We start from the raw sequence: 22,259 nt of genomic DNA on the forward strand, positions 1-22,259 counted from the left end.
AATAGCCTTGCCTTGAGACTGGCATGTGTATCCTTTCGTGACAGGCCTTTCAAGCTTTGCCTGGATTGTAAAATTAATCAGAACCTTGCTGTTCTTGTAATTTAATTTCTTAATATTCTATTTATATGATTTTTAGCTGTGATTTAATCGCACTTTTTGTATAACGTGCTTAGAGATTTTACTATACTAATCAGTCTATACATATCATAGTACAAATAAAATTCTCATTCTTAATGCAAATAACTTCACCCTCCTGAGCATCTGTGACCTTGTTCTAATAGCTACCACAAAAAGCCTGAGTGAATTATGGGTGATCACAATGGTAGCATCTGCCATTAGAGATGTGAACACTGCCAGAACTTGCTGTCCAGGAAGAATAAAGAGCTTTTATATCACTACAGGATTTACTATTTGGAAGTATATGAAGTACCATTACAGGTTCAGTCTTCCTTATCTGAAATGCTTGGGACTAGTGTTTTGGATTTCAGAGTGTTTTGGATTTTGGAATACCTGTATTTGAAAATACATACATAGTGAGATATTTTGGAGATGGAACAAAATTTATTTATTTTTATATACACCTTGCACACATAGCCAGAAGGTAATTATATACAATATTTTAAAATATTTTGTGCATGAAACCAAGTTTGTGCCCACTAAACCATCAGAAAGCAATGGTGCCACTGTCTCTGCCACCCATAAAAAACTTTTATTTTGGGGAGTGTTTTGGATTTTGGAATCCCAGTAAAGGAGACTCAAGCTTGTACTATTATACCACATACGTGTGCATATATTTTCAAATGCCATGGCAAACTTTAAACTGGATGATTCAATACTGCAGTTGTGGGATATTCAGATTATTACTTCCTTTCATTGGGGCATTTTCTACCTCATACCTATCTTACAGTAAATCTTTCTGGCTAGAATATTGCAGCAAGTTCTGTGGTGATCTGGAGGCTTTCTTCTGTAGTGTAGAACTCAAAGAATATTTCAGGAACAGTGGAACAACATTACTTTTTGTCTCCACAACTTGAGAGCCGACATTACAGCAACACAGGGGGAAAAACTACAGAACTACAGAAAGTAAAATTCTAAATAGATCCCTCCTGAAGCTTGGACAAAGAACTGAATTTCTACATACAATACTTCTCCCACTGTAGCCAAGATTTAAAATACAAGAGACAAAGTCTTCCCCCCTCACAGTCTTAATCATACAAAATGAGTATGATTATCCACTGTCTCAGAGACAACTGCAGTATTGTCATCAAAGAAACAGAAAAAGGAGGAGGGGTAGTGGTAAGGAAGAACAACTTGGATTATGTACAAGAAGCTGAAAGACAATTGTCCATTATCATATTTTAGCTATACAACATACTGATGTCCATCACCATATTTTAGATATACATCCCACTGATGAATACGAGAAAGAACTACACAAATTATTCTGAGACTTGGATGTACATAACTAAATCTATATGGACAGATCCCAATAACTAGATTAGGTACCTATTTACTAACACAAATACATAAACTGGACATTCATTTTCTGACCTGCAATTAGCTATTCTGGAACAAAAAAAAATCAGAAGAAAAGAAAGGGAAACAGCTGAATTGGGATATATTGAGAAATTTTAATCCTTTAGCAGAGGTTTCAACAGAGACAATGGTTTATTGGCATACTACATATATAAATATAAGGGTTTTAATCATAGTTACACATGTAGTTAAAGAATTCTTCTGAGAAATATTTCCTACTGCAAGAAAACTGACTTTCGGGTAAGCAGAATTTATTGCCTTCACACTTCAAGACTAGAAGACCCTACACAACTCTGAATGTTTATGGCCAGTGTCACCTTTTGCATGATTCTGTATCCCATCAACCTCTGATTCTACCCCTTGCTTAAATGCCTATGACATTAATTTGAACAAGTAGACTGAAATCAAGTAAAGCTCATGCTAAAATAAATCAGTGAGTCTCAAAGCTTCTGCTAGATTCCGTCTCCCCCTCTGCTTTCCTTTTTTGTGCTGAAACAGACTAGTAAGGCAATCTCCTTTAGAACAGCAAGTCCCAATTTAACTGCCTTCGCCCAAAGGAATTATTTCATCCAACTATATTTTTTCCTAGAAAGTTATAAATGCTCACTAACATACTATTTAAAAAACAAATAATCATATGCACATGTAAAAGCTAAAATAATAATTACCTGCAGATACAGGAGGTTGTTCCCTGAATGTAACACATACAAGGTTACTGGGGAATCATCTGTTACAAAACAGTCAAATTGAAAGGTCAGTGCTTGTGTGTTAATGAATACATCATCATCATTATCATCATCATCATAATCACTATCATCATCATCATCGACCTACCTGAGGTCTGTGTTTTGTCCACTGCTACGTAAACTACAAAAAGATTTTCCAGTAAGTACTGCCGAAGGTCCACAAATTCATGCTGCATATTTTCAATTCTGATCATCAAGCTTATTTCTAGTAGCAGCAGTCCATCAGAAGCGAAGCAGCAATTCTAGTGTAAAATAACATTGATCACAGAACATTGATCACAGAACAATCAGAATGCGTTATTTAGACTTGTCACTAATTGCTGATAATGACCACCATGAAGGTCCCTGCTAATGAAAAGGAGATGATCTGTTCAGATTTTCATCTGGCTTTCACTAGGTTAGGAAATATCTTTCCAGCAGTGATGATAAATAGTATACCTCTATAGGATAAGTAGCCTTGAAGTACTATTCCAATTCATTCTGCACTGAAAATACTCCATTTGCACAAACAAACAAGAGATTTACACATAATACATACAAAAAATATATGTAAGGGTATGTGAGAGATTGTAACCAGCTTGGTCATGCTGGATGGGGTTTTTTTAAGAACTGAAGTCTAAATAAACAACTGGTCCAAGCTTCAGCCAGGACTATAGTGCTGATGGCAGCCAACACTACCTGTCTGGTCGTATTTTGAGTGCCTGCAAAAACTAAGTGAAACTGTATTAATGGCCTGTAACTCACAGCATGAAACCAGCCAGATTTCAATAGTCAATATGAATAAGACTTCACTTTGCACAGAACTCAATACTGCTGTTGTTGCATGCCTTCAATTTGTTTCCAATTTATGGCAACACTAGTGCAGTGTTTTCCTGGCAAAATTTTTTCAGAGGAGGGTTGCCTTTGCCTTCCTCTGAGGCTGAGAGAGTGTGACTTGTCCAAGGTCACATAATGGGTTTCCATGGCCTAGCAGGGATTTGAGCCCTGTTCTCCAGAGTCCTAGTACAATGATCAAATCACTACACCATGTTGGCACTCCCTCAATATAGAATGTACCATTCAGACTTCTCCATCACAGCAGCAAAGCCATAGAAAGGAAGAAATGCAACTTTAAAAAGCTAATAATATGGCAGTGTTATCTCACCACGACATTCAACTGTAGTACATTAACCTGTTTTCTGGCATGTATGTTGGGATAATTAAACCTAAAATTATTACACAAGCTTGTGTCAAAAAATTAGCCCTGAAGTCAGCCTTGGCCACAGAATAATGGGTCAATGCTACTTCCAGTCCATAGATGAAGTTTGCTCAATTAACTTAGCTGAAGCTGTGAATGGCTGGTATATACAATGTTTATGTGCTTTTTTAAAAATACAGAACAAAGACCACATGTATGTATCCTACCTTAAAATGTTGATACAAATCGTTGTGTAAACTGCATTCAAGACGAACTTTTAAATGACTGACATTCCTAGCTTCTGCCTGGGGGGAAAAAGATAAAAAAAAGAAATCCAAATACAGAAATTATAATCTAGACAAAAATAAAAGTAAACTGGTGATATTTTAATTTGTATAGAGGAACGTGCCGTTGAGGTCAATGAGAAATGTCTCTTGCCTTAACCAGAATTATCTATAGCTCCTTGTTTCAAGCAGCTGGAGAAGCCTTCCAGAAAACAATGTGATATGATGCCACATTCTCGGTATTTTCATCTTGAAAATATTTCACACTAAAATATGACATGTTATGACATCCTTATTTTTAGCACAAACACCAGAGTTTATATAATTTTGAGAATTTTCTCAAAGAAGTTGCCCTCTTGTGCTTTATGTTCTTGATTGTACTTGCAGATGCCAAACGTTTTAACAAATGCAACTACGTACCAGAAAGAGGTCAGGTTTATTTATATTAATGCTTTCTCTATTTTATTTTCAAATGTGTACCATGCCTTATCACCCAAATAAGGCCTTCAGTTATACTTATGGAAGAGGATCTATACAGAACAAACACAAATAATATTTCACAAAACATTTATTAAAAAACCAATCACTAATGATAAACACTGTCTTTTTTTGGTTCACAAAATCTTTTAAATTCCCACAAGGGGGAGCTACTGCACAATTTCATTCTGCCTCATTTTGTACGAAAGATCTGCTTTAACTATTACTACTACCTTTTTGCAAATCAAGTTTTATTCAAGGCTGAAACATATGTTGATCTGGTTTTGTTACTGTTGTTTGTTGCTGTCAAATTAGCTTCACCTTATGGCAACCCTATGAATGAGAGACCTTCAGGGTACCTTTCATCAACAGCCTTGCTCAGATGCTACAAACTCAGGGCTGTGACTTCCTTAATTCAGTCAATCTACCTGTAATGCAAACTTTCTCTTTCCCTGTGCCTTTGGCATTTCAAAGCATTATCCTCTTCCTTACTGAGTCATGTTATCTCACCATATGGCCAAGTATGATAGCTTCATTTTGGCTTCTAAGGAGAGCTGGTTTTATTACAGCTTGTTTGTACAGACTGTATAGTGCAATGTTTTTAATAAGGAAAAACATTAGAGCTTATACTCATACAATATACTAAGAAGAAAATGCTTGGCAGAATTTTGGAGTCTTATGTGGAACAGTGAAGAGCGGAAGAAACATTCCTCCTCTTTACACCACCTATTCTGTTGCACAGTCAATGCATTAAAAAAACCTTTCCATTTCTTTTCATGTTCTTACAACTGTAATATAGGCAAACAAGAAAAATCTTCCATTCACACTGGATGTTTGCCTAGCAAATCCATTTAATGAGAATTCACAGTAATTAAGTTTGAGACTACATCTTTAGTGCAAATGTTAGACAGCAAGACATTAATAATTTTGTTGCTGTTATAGTATGTATAGAATAAACAACCTTAGAATTATTTCTAAGGCCAAATGCTTCTGTCATATTTAATTTAGCAAACCTGTTCCCCTTGCTTCTGCCACATAATGCAGAGCCAGTGATCGAGTCTGCAGTTACCGTTAAAGTACAGTACTTACATAACTAAAGAGTTAAACAAATCCAACACCATCCTTTCCTTCTATATTTATACAGTAAAAGCATTTGTAAACACAACTACTACTGTGCAAAGCAGATACAACAAAAAAGAAGCTCAAACAAGCACTTAATTTGTTCCCACTATTTTGTGGACCAGAACCTCCACTGAAGTTAGAGAATATGCTGTCAAGGGCTGATGGGAGTTACTATCCAACCATACATGGAGAGGCAACAAACTGCACACTGTGATCTAAGTGGTAGCTCTGTTCCTGGTCACCAAAGAAAATGGAAGCCAATTAAGGGCTCAGTTGAGGTGGGATTGTGTTTTCATTGCTACATCTGTTTTGTAGAAAAGAAGGCTGGACTATATGTGACCTTCTAGATATTGTTGACTGTAACTCCTATCATCTTTCCCCATTAGATATGGGTGGCCGGGTATGATGGGGGCTATAGACCAACAATGTCTGGAAAAACACAAGCTGTTCACCAATGATAAAGACATTTGTCTAGAAAAGAGGCTCAGAAGCTGCCCTCGCCTCAAATTTTTTTATTCAGTTTCACTTTGCTAAATATCTTAAGAACAATAATATGGACAGTTTTCACCATATAAATAAAGCAGCAAATCTGGAAAGTGTGGTGATCCATTTACAGATATTGGCACTTCTGTGTATAACTCATGTATATTGGCCCGTGCGGTCTTTTCCAATTACAGTGCTACCTCGGGTTACGAAATTAATTCGTTCCGCCGTTCCGTTCGTAACCCGATAATTTCGCAACCCGAAAAGGCTTTCTGTTAGCGCTGGAAAGCCGCTAGCCGCGCTTTGCGTTTGAATTTCGCGCCGAAATAAATTTCGTAACCCGAAAAAAATATCGTAACCCGGAACAGTTTTTTCCAATCTAACTTTTTCGTACCCCGGAAATTTCGTAACGCGATCATTTCGTATCCCGGGGCACCACTGTATGATTCTATGATTCTAAGTCTAGAAATTTAGGTTAAAAAATAGACCCCAAAAACCTTAGTTGACTTATCCATGGATCAATGTAAGTACTGTACTTTAACTCGTATTTTTTTTAAAAAAGGAACCATCTCCTGGTGAAAGGCAAGAATGTAATCTGTCTTGGAAGTACTGACCCCACTCTACTCTCTCATCCATCCAGCCTTTACTATGAGCACAAACAATTATGCCTGCGGGAATTGTGTTCTTTGGCAATATTTGCTTCATTCTTTACATCCTTTGTTACACACCCCTAAGTTTTATCTTTAACTTATCCATGTGTCATATCAATAAATCTAAGGCTGCCAATTGTGCAGAGTATCCAGCATATAGGAGAAACTCCTATTCATAATTGTCCCAGTGAGAGACAAAGGAGATGGAGGAGGGAGAATAATGTTCGTCCTTCTACATGAATTGATTCAAAGATGCTTTGTAAATGCATGAATTGGGCTATTAGGTGTTTCCTTATTAACTGTCAATATATAGTAAAGTATAGATCTTCTTCAAAGTACACAATTCAGGACATTATTAGCTTCCTGCAGAATATCGTCAAAGTTAAGATTAAGCATTTATTTTCACAGTCTGCAAAATGGCCATGCAACATATGAAAGAAAGAAATCTCTGTTGAAATAATGGACAAATGGGATTATTTTTATTTATTTACGGTATTTATACCCCGTCCTTCAGCCCTAAAGGCTCTCAGAGCAGCTTACAATTATTATTATTTTTAATTAGACAGTTCCCTGCTCTCAGATATTACGAAGAGATATCTGCTTCTGTATACCTCTCTTTGGGACATGGAACAATAGAGCAACATTTAGTGCCAATATTATAAAAAAGTATGAACATGATACTTTTAAAATTTTACTAATTGGTCATCTGTGCAACACACAGGAGTGACAATTTGTGTGCAATGATTACATCTCCATTTATGTGGTTGCAAATGCTACTTCCAAATGCTGCCTTATTTCCATCCTAACTCTATAAATGCTTCCAGACTTCCATTCTCCAAAGAATCAACAGTCACACTTAAAATCTCTGTCACAGTTTTCTGCTTATCATACAGAACAGCAAAATACAGTTCTTTTATCCCAGCACATAAGATCATCTTTAAAGAAATACTATACCAGTGTTTGTGAGATCTGGATACTGTTGATATGAGGAAGAAGTAAGTAAGTATTTGATAACTGTTTCCTAAACTCTTCTGAAATGGTCCTTGAAATTCCTGTTCCAAAGACCTGTTGTAAAATAAAATATTGTATTAACCATTTCTTAATAATTTCAACAAATATGAAATACTACATTCTGGAACTAAAATAGCGAGAAAATATAAAGACAAACAGATTATGCTAAAAAATTTAAATACCAGGGATGCATGAAATGTCCATATGCAAACATTTTCAATATGCAAAGGCCCCCAATATTTTTACAGCCTTTTATGCCGGCTACGGGAAGTTAAAAACACCCTGGAGATTCTTCCTGACTTGGTGACTCCCAGTCAATCAGGCACAGTAGTCAGTCTGATGATCTCATAATGTCCACGGCAATCAGATTTAGCTATGTAGTGACATGGGAAAGCCAATTCTGAAGAAGGGCAACATTTTCGGTCTTTTGTCTGTGTAGAATTAAAAACCAGAAAAAAAAGGGGGGGGCACCTGGGAATCATCCAGAGAAATCCACAGGAGAAAAAAAGAAGTCAAATCCCAGCAAGCTAAAAATATGGTCTTTTATTTCCTAAAAAAAAAGAGAGAGAGAGAGAGAGAGAGAAGACTGATTGTTCTGCTTCAGATGCTCTGAAGATGGTTTTTAGGGGGCTTATATAGAAAAGCCACAAAAGGATTTTTATACAATCCCCAAGGTATGTGTGTTTTTGCTGTTAACTGCCCTTCTGTCTATCCATCTGGCATGTGCTCTTCCTCTCTTTCTGCTGCCCTCCACCTTCCTTAGCATTATTGTCTTTTCTAATGAGTCATGCCTTCTCATGATGTGACCAAAGAACAACAGCTTCAGTTTTGTCATCTTGGCTTCCAGGCAAAGTTCAGGCTTGATCTTTTCAAGGACCCATTTGTCTTTTTGGCTGTCCTCCGGATCCTCAGCACTCTTCTCCAGCACCACATCTCAAATAAGTTTATTTTCATTCTGTTGGCTTTTTGTCACTGTGCAGCTCTCACATCCATACATGGTGATGGGAATATAATGACTCGGACAATTCTAACTTTAGTGCTCAGTTGTATATCTTTACATTTCATGATATTACTTAGCCCATTTCATATTTCTTGACTGCAGTCTCAATTCTGTTCAATGCCTGATCCAAGGTACAAGAAGCCTTTTAACTATTTTTATTTCTTCATTACCTAGGTTGAATTTATGAAGCTCCTCCATGGTCATTATTTTTGTTTTCTTTATATTCAGCAGTAAGACTGCCTTTGCACTTTCTTCCTTGACCTTCCTTAGTAACTCTTCCAAGCCTATGATGTTTTCCATGAGTAATATGGTGTCATCCACATATCTTAGATTGTTGACATTCCTTCCTCTTATATTCACTCTTCCTTCCCCTGAGTCTAAGCCTACTCTGTATATGGCATTTTCTGCGTACAATTTGAACAAATGGAGTTATAGAATGCATTCCTGCCTGACCCCTTTGCCAATCGGGAACCATTCTGCTTCTCCATAGTCTGTTCTAACAGTAGTATCTTGTCCTAAGTACAGATCTCTCACAATTATTTTTTCATCATTGAAGATTATCAGATGGAGAAAAGGAAGTCCTTGTCCTGTACTTGTCCCTGGTTGCATAAAGGACTTTCACATGATGTCATGCAGAACTGGACATTTTCTCATCCATAAAGCACTAGTGACCATGATGGGGAAAAACACTTTTATATAACATTGCACTGATCCTGTCACTGATTTGTCAGTGAGATGAAGTGCTCCTTCATTGCCCTTCATTTTGTAATACAGTGGGTCCTTATTATCCGCTGGGGTTTGGTTCCAGGATCCCCCGTGGATAACAAAATTTGTGGATGCTCAAGTCCCATTAAATATAATGGCACAGCAAAATGGTGTCCCTTATATAAAATGGAAAATGAAGGCTTGCTATTTGGAATTTATAACTTTTTTGAATATTTTCAATCCATGGATGCTTGAACCCATGGATAAGAAAGGCCAACTGCAATGAAAGAACATTTCCACTTTGCTGACAGAATGACAGGATCAGTGCAACATGTATGAATGTCTTTCACGCGATCGCAGTCACAGATGGGATAAAGTTGGGAGAGCCATCCACTTTGCTCCTGTCCCTGTTTTATAATCTCCTATGTTTGTGTGTGTGCTCACAAATGAAAGACCAACTTTTTAGCATCCTGGGACATGCATCCTTTTTTTCTGAGCAGACAAAGGTATCTTATCCCATTCTTGGATTTTTGTGCAATATCCAAAGGAGAAGGGCTGGACTGAAAAGGGTGACTGTATACACAAAAAGATATTTTGACTGAGATTATTCTGAATATTCCACATAAAAGAGAAAACAACTGATCTATCAGCAAAGTATACCTATGTCAGACAGTTTTAAGTATAAACATTAAAAATCAATTTCTGGAGCAAAGCAAATTAGCTAAATCCATTTATCATCCATAGCTATCTAGTGTACTGCCTGAAAAAATGGTTAAGAATACACACCTTTTACCCAAACAAAACCCTTATTTAAAATGTGCAGAACTTAAGTGAGGTTCTGAACTCTCAAGACAGAGCACTGAGGGAATTAGTCTGAAAGACAAGTTTATTCATAATTATTTATGCTGTTTAGATGAAAATATGTAAGACTGGAAAGTAGCTTTCTAGTTGAGCTTCCCAAGAAAAGTAGATATCCAACTCTCTGACAAGATAGCTCCCCAGTGCTACATAAAAATGAATTTACTCTGAAGAGAGAAGAATAAAGACAGAACAGAATAGTGTTGACCAAAAGATCAGGATTTCACAAATCCACCTGCCTGCTGGCTCTGTCTCTTTGGCAAGTGGTACTACTTCACATGAACCTCACAAAAATCTCCTCTCCTAACTTCTGATAAACTGCAGAAAATCTGGAAGGAAAGCAAAATAAAGGAAGAGAAAAGTATCACACCAGCCACAGGTGTGGTTTAAATGAAGCCAAGTGACATCTTTCCCTTCATAGAAGCTGGATTACAAAGTATTTGGTTCCTAAAATCAAAATGAAGCCTCCAATAATTATTTTGTGTCACCCACACAGGTTGATAGTGCAAGATACCCACTGACTTTTAAAATGGACATGATGCAATAATTAAATTATTTATTTATACATTTTTCTATGTATTAAATAAATCAATTTAAGGGCTTGTGTTGTAAATGTGCATGTGTATGTGTATAATGTAATTTGATCCATTCTAATGAGATATCTTCACTGGCAAGTTCCACTGTCTTTTACATCCCAAAGTAGCATGCAACAGTACCACAACATGCAAGATATTCTGCATGAATAGGAAAACAAATGATATAGCAAAATGTAAGCTATGCTTTGTTCTTTAGTCTTGTGGGAGGCAACTCTCTGCACTTGCATGGGGAACTTATTGTGATGTGTTTCTAAGCTGGAAGGAGAGCAAAGAGTTTGCATAGCATACTACAACCACTGTGACTCCAGAAAAATAACACATTTGATATGTTGCAAGGCAATATTTGCCTACCTTGTATTTCTCAGTCCCACCAAAATGTATCACACATAACACTGCTACCTGTAACATCTTGCTTTGGGTTAATGAGGGAGCAAGAAAGGTCATTTCAGAACTAATACAATGTTAAATGTTCTAAATGAGTAATTAGAAAAACTAGCTAATGATGATGATTCTGTTTTCAAAATAACTTTCCAAAATCTGGGCACACTATAGAAATTTAACTTTGGGCCTGTACAAACAAATACTTTCTTCATCCCCCCCCCGCTTCTACATTGTGACCATACATCTTGCAGGAGCAAAGTATGACTGAGCAATACTACATCTCCTTTTAAAACAATTTATGTTCAGGCTTAAAGCACGTAAAAGTTTGGTAAAATATAAACTTTTTTTAAAATCTCAGTTTACCAGTGCCTTATTAAAACAGCATGCAAGCTCTTGTCCTCAATTCTCACAGAGAGCACACTCTCATTTTCTCTCTCCAACATACATGTAGGAAATCACCAAAAATAGTACAGACCAGAGGGACAGAGACCCTCATGCGCAGCCTCTTATGTATAATAAAGCATTCTACAAATCTTATTTATTCATGGTCAAGAAACACTAGCTAATTCTTTCTCCCCTTTTTGCCAACTGTGACATTATTTGAAAACAATTATCCTTTTATCTCAAGCTGGTGAATAATAGATTACCTGATAGGAAAATACTCCATGAGATGAGGTATTTATAAATAATGAACTTTCAAAACTGCCTTCTTCAATTGGAAGAAACAGAACTCTGAAATAAATTTTTCCCATTGCTGGAATCACCTACAGATAAAATAAAAGTGTCTGATGTTCAATATACTTAAATTGCAATAATTTCAATTACTGACTTATAAATTAAAACTCCTTAACCAATTACCCTACACCTAGGGAACAGATATCCCCTTATGCCTCCCTCCACAAAGCCTGAAGACCAATCTGGAGGGTCAACAAGTAGCAATGCATTGAGTGTCTATAGCAGAGTGCTAAGACTGATTGCTCTTTCTTTCCTTCTTTCTAAAGAAGTCATAGTAGAATCAGAGACAATGGCTGGGTTAAAATGCAACACTAAACTCTAACTTAGTATTGCATGCAAAAGTAACCATTAGCCTCATGCTTGCATGCTCTCTGTGCCCCCAAACCATAATTAGAAGTTTCCAATCATGATGAGTAGCAAACCATGATTTGCCCTAACCCTGGTAAAATATATAGTTGGTCCTCCTTTATCAATGAATTTAACCATCTACAGCTTGAAAATTATTCAAAAAGATATAAATTCTAGAAAACACACTTTGATTTTGCCATTTTATATAAGGGACATTTCACTATGCAACTGGATATGATGGGACTTGAACATCCATGGATTTTGGAATCCACAGAGGGTTCTTGAACAGTTCTGGATATAATGGCAAACAATGATTTGCCACTGACTGCAAATCAAGCCAGTGCAGCCAGAAATGTCTATGTTTACTTGAGTCACAAAGTGTTTTGAATGCAACAACAAATCACGATTTAGTATATCATGAATAAATAACAGTAGCCTCAAGCTCATGCACTCAACATTGGGTTCTTCTTATCCAGCCCAGCCTTAAAGATGACACTGGGATCATTCATTTCTTGGTTTAAATTAACTGGAATTTTTCATTGTATCTGAACTGGGGAACTCTGGTTAGTTTAAACCATGGGGGAGGGGTGGAACATGCCAAGACCAGAAACCATCATTTTATAATCATTTGTTTCTGTATTCCATAGTTTCAGTCAACCACATTTTACCTTTCTCAAATACAAAGCCAAAGTCAATTGAAAACAGGAAGCAACCATTTCCAATCTCCACCATGTACCCACAATGGAAGAGAGGGCAGAAAGAGCATGCAAACATGAGGTTCATTTAGATTACTGTTACATCTGAAATGAGACATTCTTTTTCTCTTTAGCAGAAAGAGAAAGAACAGGTTAAGAATGTGACATGCATGGCTGCTAGAGACTCTTATTGCACCAACAATAAGCATGGACATGAAAAGAAGCTTGCTTTTATTTTTATTTTTTTAATTAAATTTAACAGCAAAGCCAGGATGCAAAAAGCCATCATGTGAATACATTCAAATACTCCACTTGTGTTTCTCAGATAACAGCTGCTATACCACACAACAAATTGCATTTGAAGCACAGGGCAGTTTTAAAGATGTTTGTAATACATCCTGTGGAGATTTATCCCCAGGGACATCTTGAGTACTTGAATAGTAACTTTGAGAGTATGAAAGGTGCAGTCCTTGCACATGTGCCTCAAAGTAAATCCCACTCAATTTATGGGATTTACCTCAGAATAATCAAACACGAGGTTGCACTGTAAGAAAAATTTTATTTGCAGTTGGAAAATTCTCACAATGGTGCTATTTAAAAAAAAAGCACTTCATTAGCAATTATTTTAGGTCCTAAACAGACTGTCACTTTGTGCCGGCCTGGGGCCAAAAGTAGGGCTAGATACGGCTGGGTGTCCACATGCACCAGCCCTACTTTTGCCGTTTGTGTGCCATGTTGATACGCGTGCCATGATGACACATGGGCATCAGAGCCCCCAAATGGCGCTGGCCGGAAGGAGCGTCATCATGGTGCACAAGCGTCATTATGGCGTCCCTTCCAAGAAGCTGCTTTCAGAAGCTTCTTTTTTCTCCTGAGAGGGAACGGATCGTTCATGTGCTGTGTGATTGCTGCAGCAACAATCTGGGACAAACGGGCAGCATTTCGCCACCCATCTGTCGAGCCCCTTAGTCTCAGCTTTTGCTCACTGCCTATAAATGATGTTATTTCATACATATTTAGCTGTAACAAAGTTATTCAAATTCCTTTAATTTTTTTTTATTCAGCTGTAGAAACAGTGTTACTAATCTTTCTTTTTCTGACAGTAATTCACGGTTGCTCAAGTAATCTATTCAACAGGTACACATCTGCTTCCCTCCATACAACCTCTATGCATCTGCTGTTTGTCCTCATGTACTGTGCAAGAACCTAAGGCCCCATTCCCGTTTACAGATAAATCGGTGTGTGATCCAAATCGATGGATCGATTTGACTGTGGAGCATGATTCCCACTACATTTGTCCCGATCGCATTTTCCCCTTCAAAATAATCCACTTGTCGTTCACATTCAGGCATGAATCGATTCAAAATGGACCCGCTCTAACCGGATGAAAGGCAAATTTAAATCAATTTCGATCCAGATGTGGTTCACACTTGCGCAGATTTGATTTATCAAAAAAGAAGTGGGGAAAAAGTGTCAAAAAGACGTGGGTTAAATGGGTCTAGTACATGCCCCTCCTCTCAGAATCACTTCAGCGATTTGGATTAAGTGGGAACCAGGGTCATTTGAACCAGTTCGAACTGATTCACAATCCAGTTTAAAAAGTACTGGGAATAAGGCCTTGGAGTGAGCATAAAAGATCTAATTCAACCAGGGTTCCAAAATCCACACAGATCCCATTATTGTACTCCATTCAATACACAGGTGTCAGAGGAGAAAGTCAGCAGTTATGACTCAACTTCCTTCCACATATTTAGATGTTTAGATTTGCCAGCTAGCCAACTACACAGGTGAACGGTAACATTCAATGGATAAAGTTAATAGGGATTTCTTGAGTATCCCCACAGAGCAGCATGACTGCTATAATGCCAATAATGATGGTAATAAGGAAGGCATTTCTATAGCATTGTTAATGTTAACACTTTTCACTTAATCACTTTTCACTCTGTGCCATTTTTTAAAGTGCAGGAAGAAGGTCCCTAAGGAGCTTACAAAGTACAAAACAGGTCCTTGCCCCAAGGAGCTTACAATATAAAATGCAATACTGATGTGAAAATAAAAGGAGGAAGAAAGAAAGTGTAGGCAAAGGTAAAACAATATGCACAAGGCTTAACACAAACCCACACGGTTATACATGCTTAACCATTGTTTCAGTATGACACAGGAAATAGAAGGTGACACTAAAGGTTTAGCAAACAAGATTTATTTTGAGCAATAATTAAATAAAGCAAAAGAGACAGAATCATACTGGTGTTCAGGAAGACATATCAAACATGTAAGGCATAAAGGCAGAACACAGCAATTTCAAGGGAGGAAGACACCCTTGGATGGTGTCACATGGTGGATGTACAGGAGGACATATTGCAGGGACAGTGTAGATATAAGGGGAAGGCAAGAAAAGACCATGAAGAGCTAAGGAGCTTCTGCTAGACTTAAACATACAGAGATCCAAAGAAGGTGATCATGCGATTAGAAAAGGCATTATAGGTTAATGATTTTTGGCTACAGAGCACTGGATAAATGGGGAAGGAAGAGTTTTCCTTCTGTCACAGTATACATCTTTTGATATCTAAAGCAGTTTCCTATATGGCTCAATGACTGATGACTGAGAAACTTATATTCACATACTTTTCGGCAGACAACTGTTTGCATCCAGACCTTACATGCTTTTGTTTATGCTGGCTTCTACAAAAAGGATTTTTGGATTTTGAGCTGTACAACAATATTGTTCTTTCAAAAATTATTCAGACACGACATTATGATCAAAAATGACAAAGCAGATATCCTTTTTAAAAGTGGTCTACTGTAGTTCACCTTTATATGAAATATGTAAGACAAACAAGTAAAGATTTTTTTTAAAAAAATTTTTTTACAATATATACAGCCACCATGTAATACTGTAATTATAATGTGTTTATTTCAGAGAAAAACAGAAGTTTGATAATATATGCTTTTTCCTTCCAAAGCTGCAGACTAACTATGTATTCCCTCTTTGTGAGTAATGTTTTCAACTCTTCTCACTTGCCTTTTTTAATACATGGACTCATACTAACAGCATTTTTTAATTTTAACTCAAATTTCAGTTTTCAATTTTAACACAAAATAGCCCCTTCCCTTCCCTAACATACTGGGGAGAGGGGCCTTAAGAGATTTCTCCCCCTTTCAGAAGATTCTGTTCAGATAGGAAAGACATAATTCCTAACACATGTTCTCTTTAACCAAGCCTCGGGTACTGGCAGCATTCCATCTTACACCTTCTGCAATCAACAATGGGCATTCAAGTTATTCTTTTTCCAAGTAGCAGTGGCAGTACCATGTAGAAATATCTGATGGATTCCACGATAAATATCCCTACTACTAGGAAGGAAAAAAAATTATTTTCCCTGGGGAGAAAAATGAACTGAAGCTGCAGCCAACTGAGTTTGCAAAAATCACCAAACTACTATGAAAAAGGGAAGCTTCTGTGGGTCTTTGTCACAGCCGTGAAAGGCCAGTTTTTTAGGAGAATCTTAAACTCAGTCATATTAGAAATATGGAAAATCTTGGAAAATCAGGAACAAATTGATGGCTGGGACAGTAGGGAAGGGAGAGCCAACAACTAAAGCTTCAGGCCAAGAAAAGCATGAAGCTCTTGGCACTTTATCACAGCATAGTTTCCAAAATTACATCGACACTTACCCTGCTATGAACAGGAGACACATGAAAATGTCTAGTAGCTGTAAACACTGAATTCACTATAATGTCTCTATCCCTACTAGGATTGTAAGCATATAGCATTTTAGCTTTAGGCAATCCCAGTAACCTAGGGGAAACAAGAAAGAGAAACTACTGTAATAATGAAACAAAATGCAATATTTTAAAAAAAACTTTCCGATCCATATGCAGAGTTTAAGACACTACATAAATTATATTATCCAGCATATATATTAGTAATATGGAAACTCCTCCTCTCGTTCCCCCACACCACCACCAACCCTCATGGCTCTCCAGGGAAAAGTTTGTCTTTCATAAGAAATAAGTTGTCAGTTTGGATGTGCTGGCTAATTATACTCTGTGCTTGCCTTCCAATCCAGGAGTGTAACATACAGTTTCATTGTGTTTTGCTATTCTGGTTTAGAGAGAGCAAACTATTATTAGGATGTAACATCAATGGTCTGTGTTAAAAAAAAGGAACTGTTAAGAGGACAGGATGGGAGAAGTAAGCACATGAGTCATATGGCTTGGTAGTAGGAAGTGCATGGATCTCCAGAAGCTGGGCTTCTACTCCACTCACCACCAGATATGTTTGAAAGAGTTTACGAGGGCTATGATCCAATGACGTCTGGAGAGCCACACATTCCACGCTTGCAACATCTGAAATGAGTTTCTGAAATATATTTGGTTGGTCAACAATTTAAATTATTGTAAAAAGTGTCCAAGTGTCTGTTTGGATTTTACTTCCTTTTCCTAAGGTTACTATTAATCTGAAGTGAGCAAAAGGTTTACTTAAACTGTTGCTTCACCATTTTAAAAAATCATTTTTCCTGCTCTTCCTTTTGCCTTGTAAATTACACTTTTTTTTATCAACAACCATTATGAATATGTACCATTCTTACTGTATATTTAATGGCAATACTACTAAGGGCAAATCACATATTTGAAACCACATAATTATGGAGAATCAGAAATAATGGAAGAATAAGGGGAGCATGTTATGAACTCTTAAAAATCCTTTTTAATAAAATTTGTGTCACTGGTCCCAGTGATGCTTCTGTACAAATCAGGGGTGGGAATTATGTGGCCCTCCAGATACTGGGAAATTTGATGTGGATTCAAATACAGTACTCCTTATGGTGGACTATGATGACAAGGCCTACTGAGAGCTGGAATCCCACATCAAGAGTGCTGCGCAACTCCCGCACCTGGTATAAACAGTAGTCTGGTTCAAACATTGGTCTGGTTCTAAAACACACCTTTTCATTACCAAATACTCAAGAGTCTTATTTACTTCTCTTCTAACATGGTCATGAAAAGATTGGAAATTTCACTTGCCTAATTTAATCCAGTCAATATTTGTCATTATAAACAAACTATATTTTGTTTCAATTATTGTTTACAGCAGCAGTAGCTGTTTTTCCAGCTCAATGAGCATATAAAAAGAGACTTAAAACTGTTCTCTTTCGCCAAGCTTTACCACATCTAGTCCATGCTCTCCACACCTGGTTTAGTGAACAAGCCAAGATTTGTTTCTGAACTTGGTTTGTATGTAAACTATAGCTGCCGTGCTAGCTGGGAGGTTCTGGTATGTGTATTCCCAAAGAGCAACTCTTCTAAACTCTGGTGTAAAATAACTATAGTTTGACCTGAACTGGACTGCTAAGCAGTTATGGACTCCAAACTCCTCACAAACAACACAGTGAAAAGGAACTGTGTGTATTAGCCAAAATGAATAAAACAAGAGAACATTAAACTTTCTTTCTAATGTGAACTTGTGGTCAAAGTTTTCCCCACATTTTTATAGTGCAAAACATACTCACTGCATTCCAAAATGGAGAATTGAAGGGTGAAAATGGAGGACCCTCCCATTAGGCATTTTTGCAGAGAAGCTGAAAAACAAGAAAAAAGTATGTGTGTGTATATATATAAATGTATGTATCTGTTAAAAAGAGATGAAAACAGAGGTCTAAATCCAACTGCTAGCTCTAATTAGAGCAGATGCAATGGTAAGTTCCTGAATGCTGCATTTATGTAAATTGCACAAGTTGAATCAATCTGCTCTAGTTGTGATTAGCAAATAGGATTTATGCCAACTATAAGTTTAAAAGCCTGCCATCTAGTTTCTTTCATATTCGATTTGTATCAAAACCGCCTATAAAAACTGTGAAATTCAATAATACCACATTCCCTCCTTTACCATCATAACTTTAGGCTTGGCACATACCATTTTCACAAGAGCTCAGTTTATGTGTACATTTTTGAAATATCTGAGATCTATCTATTTATAAAAATTGTTTGTTGTTGTTAGGTACCGTCAAGTCAACTCTGATTTAGACAACCCTTTCATAGGATTTTCTTGGCAAGATTTATTCTGAGGAGATTTGCTACTGTCTTCTTCTGAGACTGCAAGAAAGTGAATCAACCCATTGGATTTCTGTGACTGGGTTGGGATTTGAGCCCTTGAGTCTAAGAATTGTAGGCCATCTCTCAAACCACTACAAAGGAGCCCTGGTGGCGCAGTGGTTAAATGTCTGTACTGCAGCCATTCACTCAAAACCACAAGGTTGCGAGTTCAAGACCAGCAAAAGGGCCCAAGCTCGACTCAGGCTTGCATCCTTCCGAGGAGGGAGCTAAAATGAGTACCCAGACTGTTGGGGGCAAATTAGCGTACTTGCTAATTAGCTTACATGCTGTTCACCGCTATGATCTTTGGAATAGCGGTATATAAATAAAACAAATTATTATTATTATTACAAAGATCCATCTGAAGAAGTCAGTGACTGGCCAGGATGATTGAGGAGAATATCTGTTCATCAGTTTCCTAGTTGTAAATTACTGCTGACAGAACCCTCAACCCAGCATAGTATCAGAAAAGCAGTGATTCCAGACTCCTTGGCATGCTATTACATGCTGATACTGGGAAGTCCTAACAACACCCAGGCAGTTGCATTCTGTGCTACCTGAAACTTCAGAAAAGGGAATACTACAGATCACAATTAAAACTTCATTACAAACTGCTATTGGTTCTATCAGCTCTGTCCATATTCATATCATGAAAACACCCATGTCAGTGTGACTTCGAAAGCTTGCAACATGTACAGTAATTGTACATTTTGGTTGTCACAATAAAGGTATCATTGTTTGGATGTTATATGTACATTTTGCTTCACAAGAAAAACAGCAGCCAGATACTTTTCCTAGGAGGTAATGATTAGTCACACCAGTTTCAACAGGGGCAAACAAAAAGATTATACTCCAGTTTACCTCTATTATTATAAATACTTGACTATTAATACTTTACTAACCCCACTTCTATATGTTGATCACAGCCTGAATTGACTTTTATGCCCAGAGCTTAGAATTTACTTTTAGCACTACAGTGCCTAACAAGTTTATAATTTACCATGCTGGCAGAGGGATTCGAGGAACTCTACTTCAAAAAGTAACTTTTTTCCTGATATCTATGTGCATATATCCAAAGCAACAAATTGCAAAGTAGGAAACATACAGCCCATGTGCAGTGTGCCTGTGGTTAAAATCATATGGGCATGCATGTCCATCAACATAAATATTTTTAAAGTTTTAAAAGCTGGACAAGGGAAGGGGTGAAAATCTGAAGTCTCCCCAAATACCTTCTCACTTTGACTTATCCTCCAAAAACCCTTTGATTCATCCCCAAGATGAAAATGGGTTTTTAACAAAGAGGTTCTCTTTTCCATTCTTAGTGGTTCCATGCTAAAATGGGGGCACAGTGCCCACAAAAATGTCCCCCCAAAACCCAAAACAAAAAAGATCCCCAAATTTGTATTTTTGTCTCCTGATATTTTTAAATGTAGTGGGACCCTCAGTGGGTCCCTGGGTGAAAAAGTGGTCCTTGTACCAGTAGACATTTCCCACCCTTGCCTTAGAGGCAACACCAACAACTGCTCATACAGATCTTCTTTTTCCAGTTACTTTCCACTGACATTAATGTGAAAACTTAAGTCATGACTAACTTAAGCTCCACTGACTGGATCCAGACTAATTTTCTGTGAATTGAAGTAACAGATGGCAGCAAAGGGGAAGGAAAGGTGTTTGGGGGGGTCTGTCTCTCTGCCCCTCCCCAGAATTTCTCCATTGTCCCAGAAGTGTCCCCCATCTCCAGAGAAAATTTCCAGGGTAAAAGAGGCTTCTGTTAAAAGTTACCTCCAGCCCCAGCAGCAGAAAAGGGGGGATCCTGACCAGATATGCTTTGTTCTGTATTAACTAGGGATTATAATGACTGGCCTTAAGGATCATTTTGTTTATCAACAGTTTGACGTTAAATAGGTTTTCCTGCAAAGTCAAAAATAGCTTTAATGTTTCACTGTCAGCTGTGGGCGCTTTGCAGAGTAATCCACAGCCACACAGAAACTAGTTTATCTCTTGGTAGAAATTGAGACAAATAAAGGAAGTAAAATGAAGTTGCAAAAGACAAAGTAATAGGAAGTTAACACACTTGTTAAACATCATTACATACATGTTCTTTGTTTAACTACTAATGTAATCCTATTTCTAATCCAAGTACTTTAAAACAGGTCATTTAACAATGCATGACTGAAGAAGAGCTAACCAGCCTGATGGCCTTCAGATGTTTTGGGAATGTCACTACTACAATCAGTGGTCAGTGATTATGGGAACAGACATCCCAAAACATCAGGAGGGTGATGGATTGTCTGGTTCTGTAGAGCTGGCTGCACAGAATTATTTCATTTATATGATCAACAACCCTGTCATATATAATTCTTCCTGCATGAAACTGATAGCCTGGGCTTATCTGGTTCTTCTTAAATGAAGTAATACAGACTCAGGAAATACCAAAACATGGCTCATATGAAACTTTCTAATGTGTCTAGTGCATGTAGACACAAAGTAACTCTTTTCCATTTTCCTGAAACTTGTTTAAAAAAATAGCTAGCAAAAGAAAGATAAGCAAAGGTTGAAGAATGCAGAGTCAAGGGTTCAGCTCTACCACAGTTCATTCACAAATGTTCTTGTCATTTTGTACGATCCAGTTCTGTTGCAGTGAGTTATTTTAAATGTTGTGTGTGATGCAAAGATTCAGGCAGGACTGCTCTTTGCAGAATTCTATAAAAAGGATAAGACTGTTTATGTTCAAGAACAGTGTGGCATTCTGTCAGTAGGTTTCAGTATGAATTTTAAACAGGGAACTGAAATTATAAAGAGTGAAAGTGCGCTGGTGGAACATTGTTGTTGAGGGCTTGCTCTCTCATCTGAGAAATCTATGCTATGTCAAATCAGCAATAAGCACACTGGGTGGCCTTGCAAACCTCTGTCTTTCTGTTTCTCTTTTTTCTCAGGAGGTTCCAGATACATTTATCAGATTATTATAAGGACTACTGAGATAACTAATATGTGTGAAGAGTCATATGAAACCAAATATTTTAATCACTGATAGAAAAAGAGATTCCACCTCAACATTAGGAGGAACTTCCTGACAGTAAGGGCTGTTCGGAAGTAGAACACACTCCCTCGGAGTGTAGTGGAGTCTCCATCCTTAGAAGTCTTTAAGCAGAGGCTGGATGGCCATCTGTCGAGTATGCTTTGATTGAGAGTTCTTGCATGGCAGGGGGGTTAGACTGGATGGCCCTTGTGGTCTCTTCCAATTCTACAATTCTATGAAAACATTAAAATGGTTTTCTATCCTATTTGTATGTCTCAGCTTGTAATTGGGTATTTTTTCTTTTTTTATTCAAACTGGCTTTCAGTGCTGCAAATTAAAT

At 37.4% G+C, this 22,259-nt stretch overlaps 1 protein-coding gene and 1 non-coding gene across 7 annotated transcripts in view; both read right to left on the reverse strand.

The window, feature by feature from the left end:
* Positions 1-22,259, reverse strand: part of TMEM131L (transmembrane 131 like) — an 86,427-nt gene that overhangs the window by 38,363 nt on the left and 25,805 nt on the right. For 5 of the 6 annotated variants that reach the window (XM_042468389.1, XM_042468392.1, XM_042468390.1 and 2 more), the window contains exons 4-10: positions 18,318-18,386; positions 16,480-16,603; positions 11,674-11,790; positions 7,430-7,540; positions 3,687-3,764; positions 2,371-2,524; positions 2,205-2,263 (exon numbers count right to left, since the gene is read on the reverse strand). In XM_042468389.1, coding sequence (XP_042324323.1) covers positions 2,205-2,263; positions 2,371-2,524; positions 3,687-3,764; positions 7,430-7,540; positions 11,674-11,790; positions 16,480-16,603; positions 18,318-18,386 — 712 coding nt within the window. The remainder of the gene's footprint in view (positions 1-2,204; positions 2,264-2,370; positions 2,525-3,686; positions 3,765-7,429; positions 7,541-11,673; positions 11,791-16,479; positions 16,604-18,317; positions 18,387-22,259) is intronic. The other variant, XM_042468394.1, reaches the window with a different exon arrangement.
* LOC121932366 lies at positions 5,155-5,285 on the reverse strand. Its single transcript, XR_006104333.1, has one exon. It is a non-coding gene; the product is annotated as a small nucleolar RNA SNORA66 (small nucleolar RNA).

Source organism: Sceloporus undulatus, chromosome 5 (genome assembly GCF_019175285.1).
Source record: "Sceloporus undulatus isolate JIND9_A2432 ecotype Alabama chromosome 5, SceUnd_v1.1, whole genome shotgun sequence".
NCBI lineage: Eukaryota > Metazoa > Chordata > Lepidosauria > Squamata > Phrynosomatidae > Sceloporus > Sceloporus undulatus.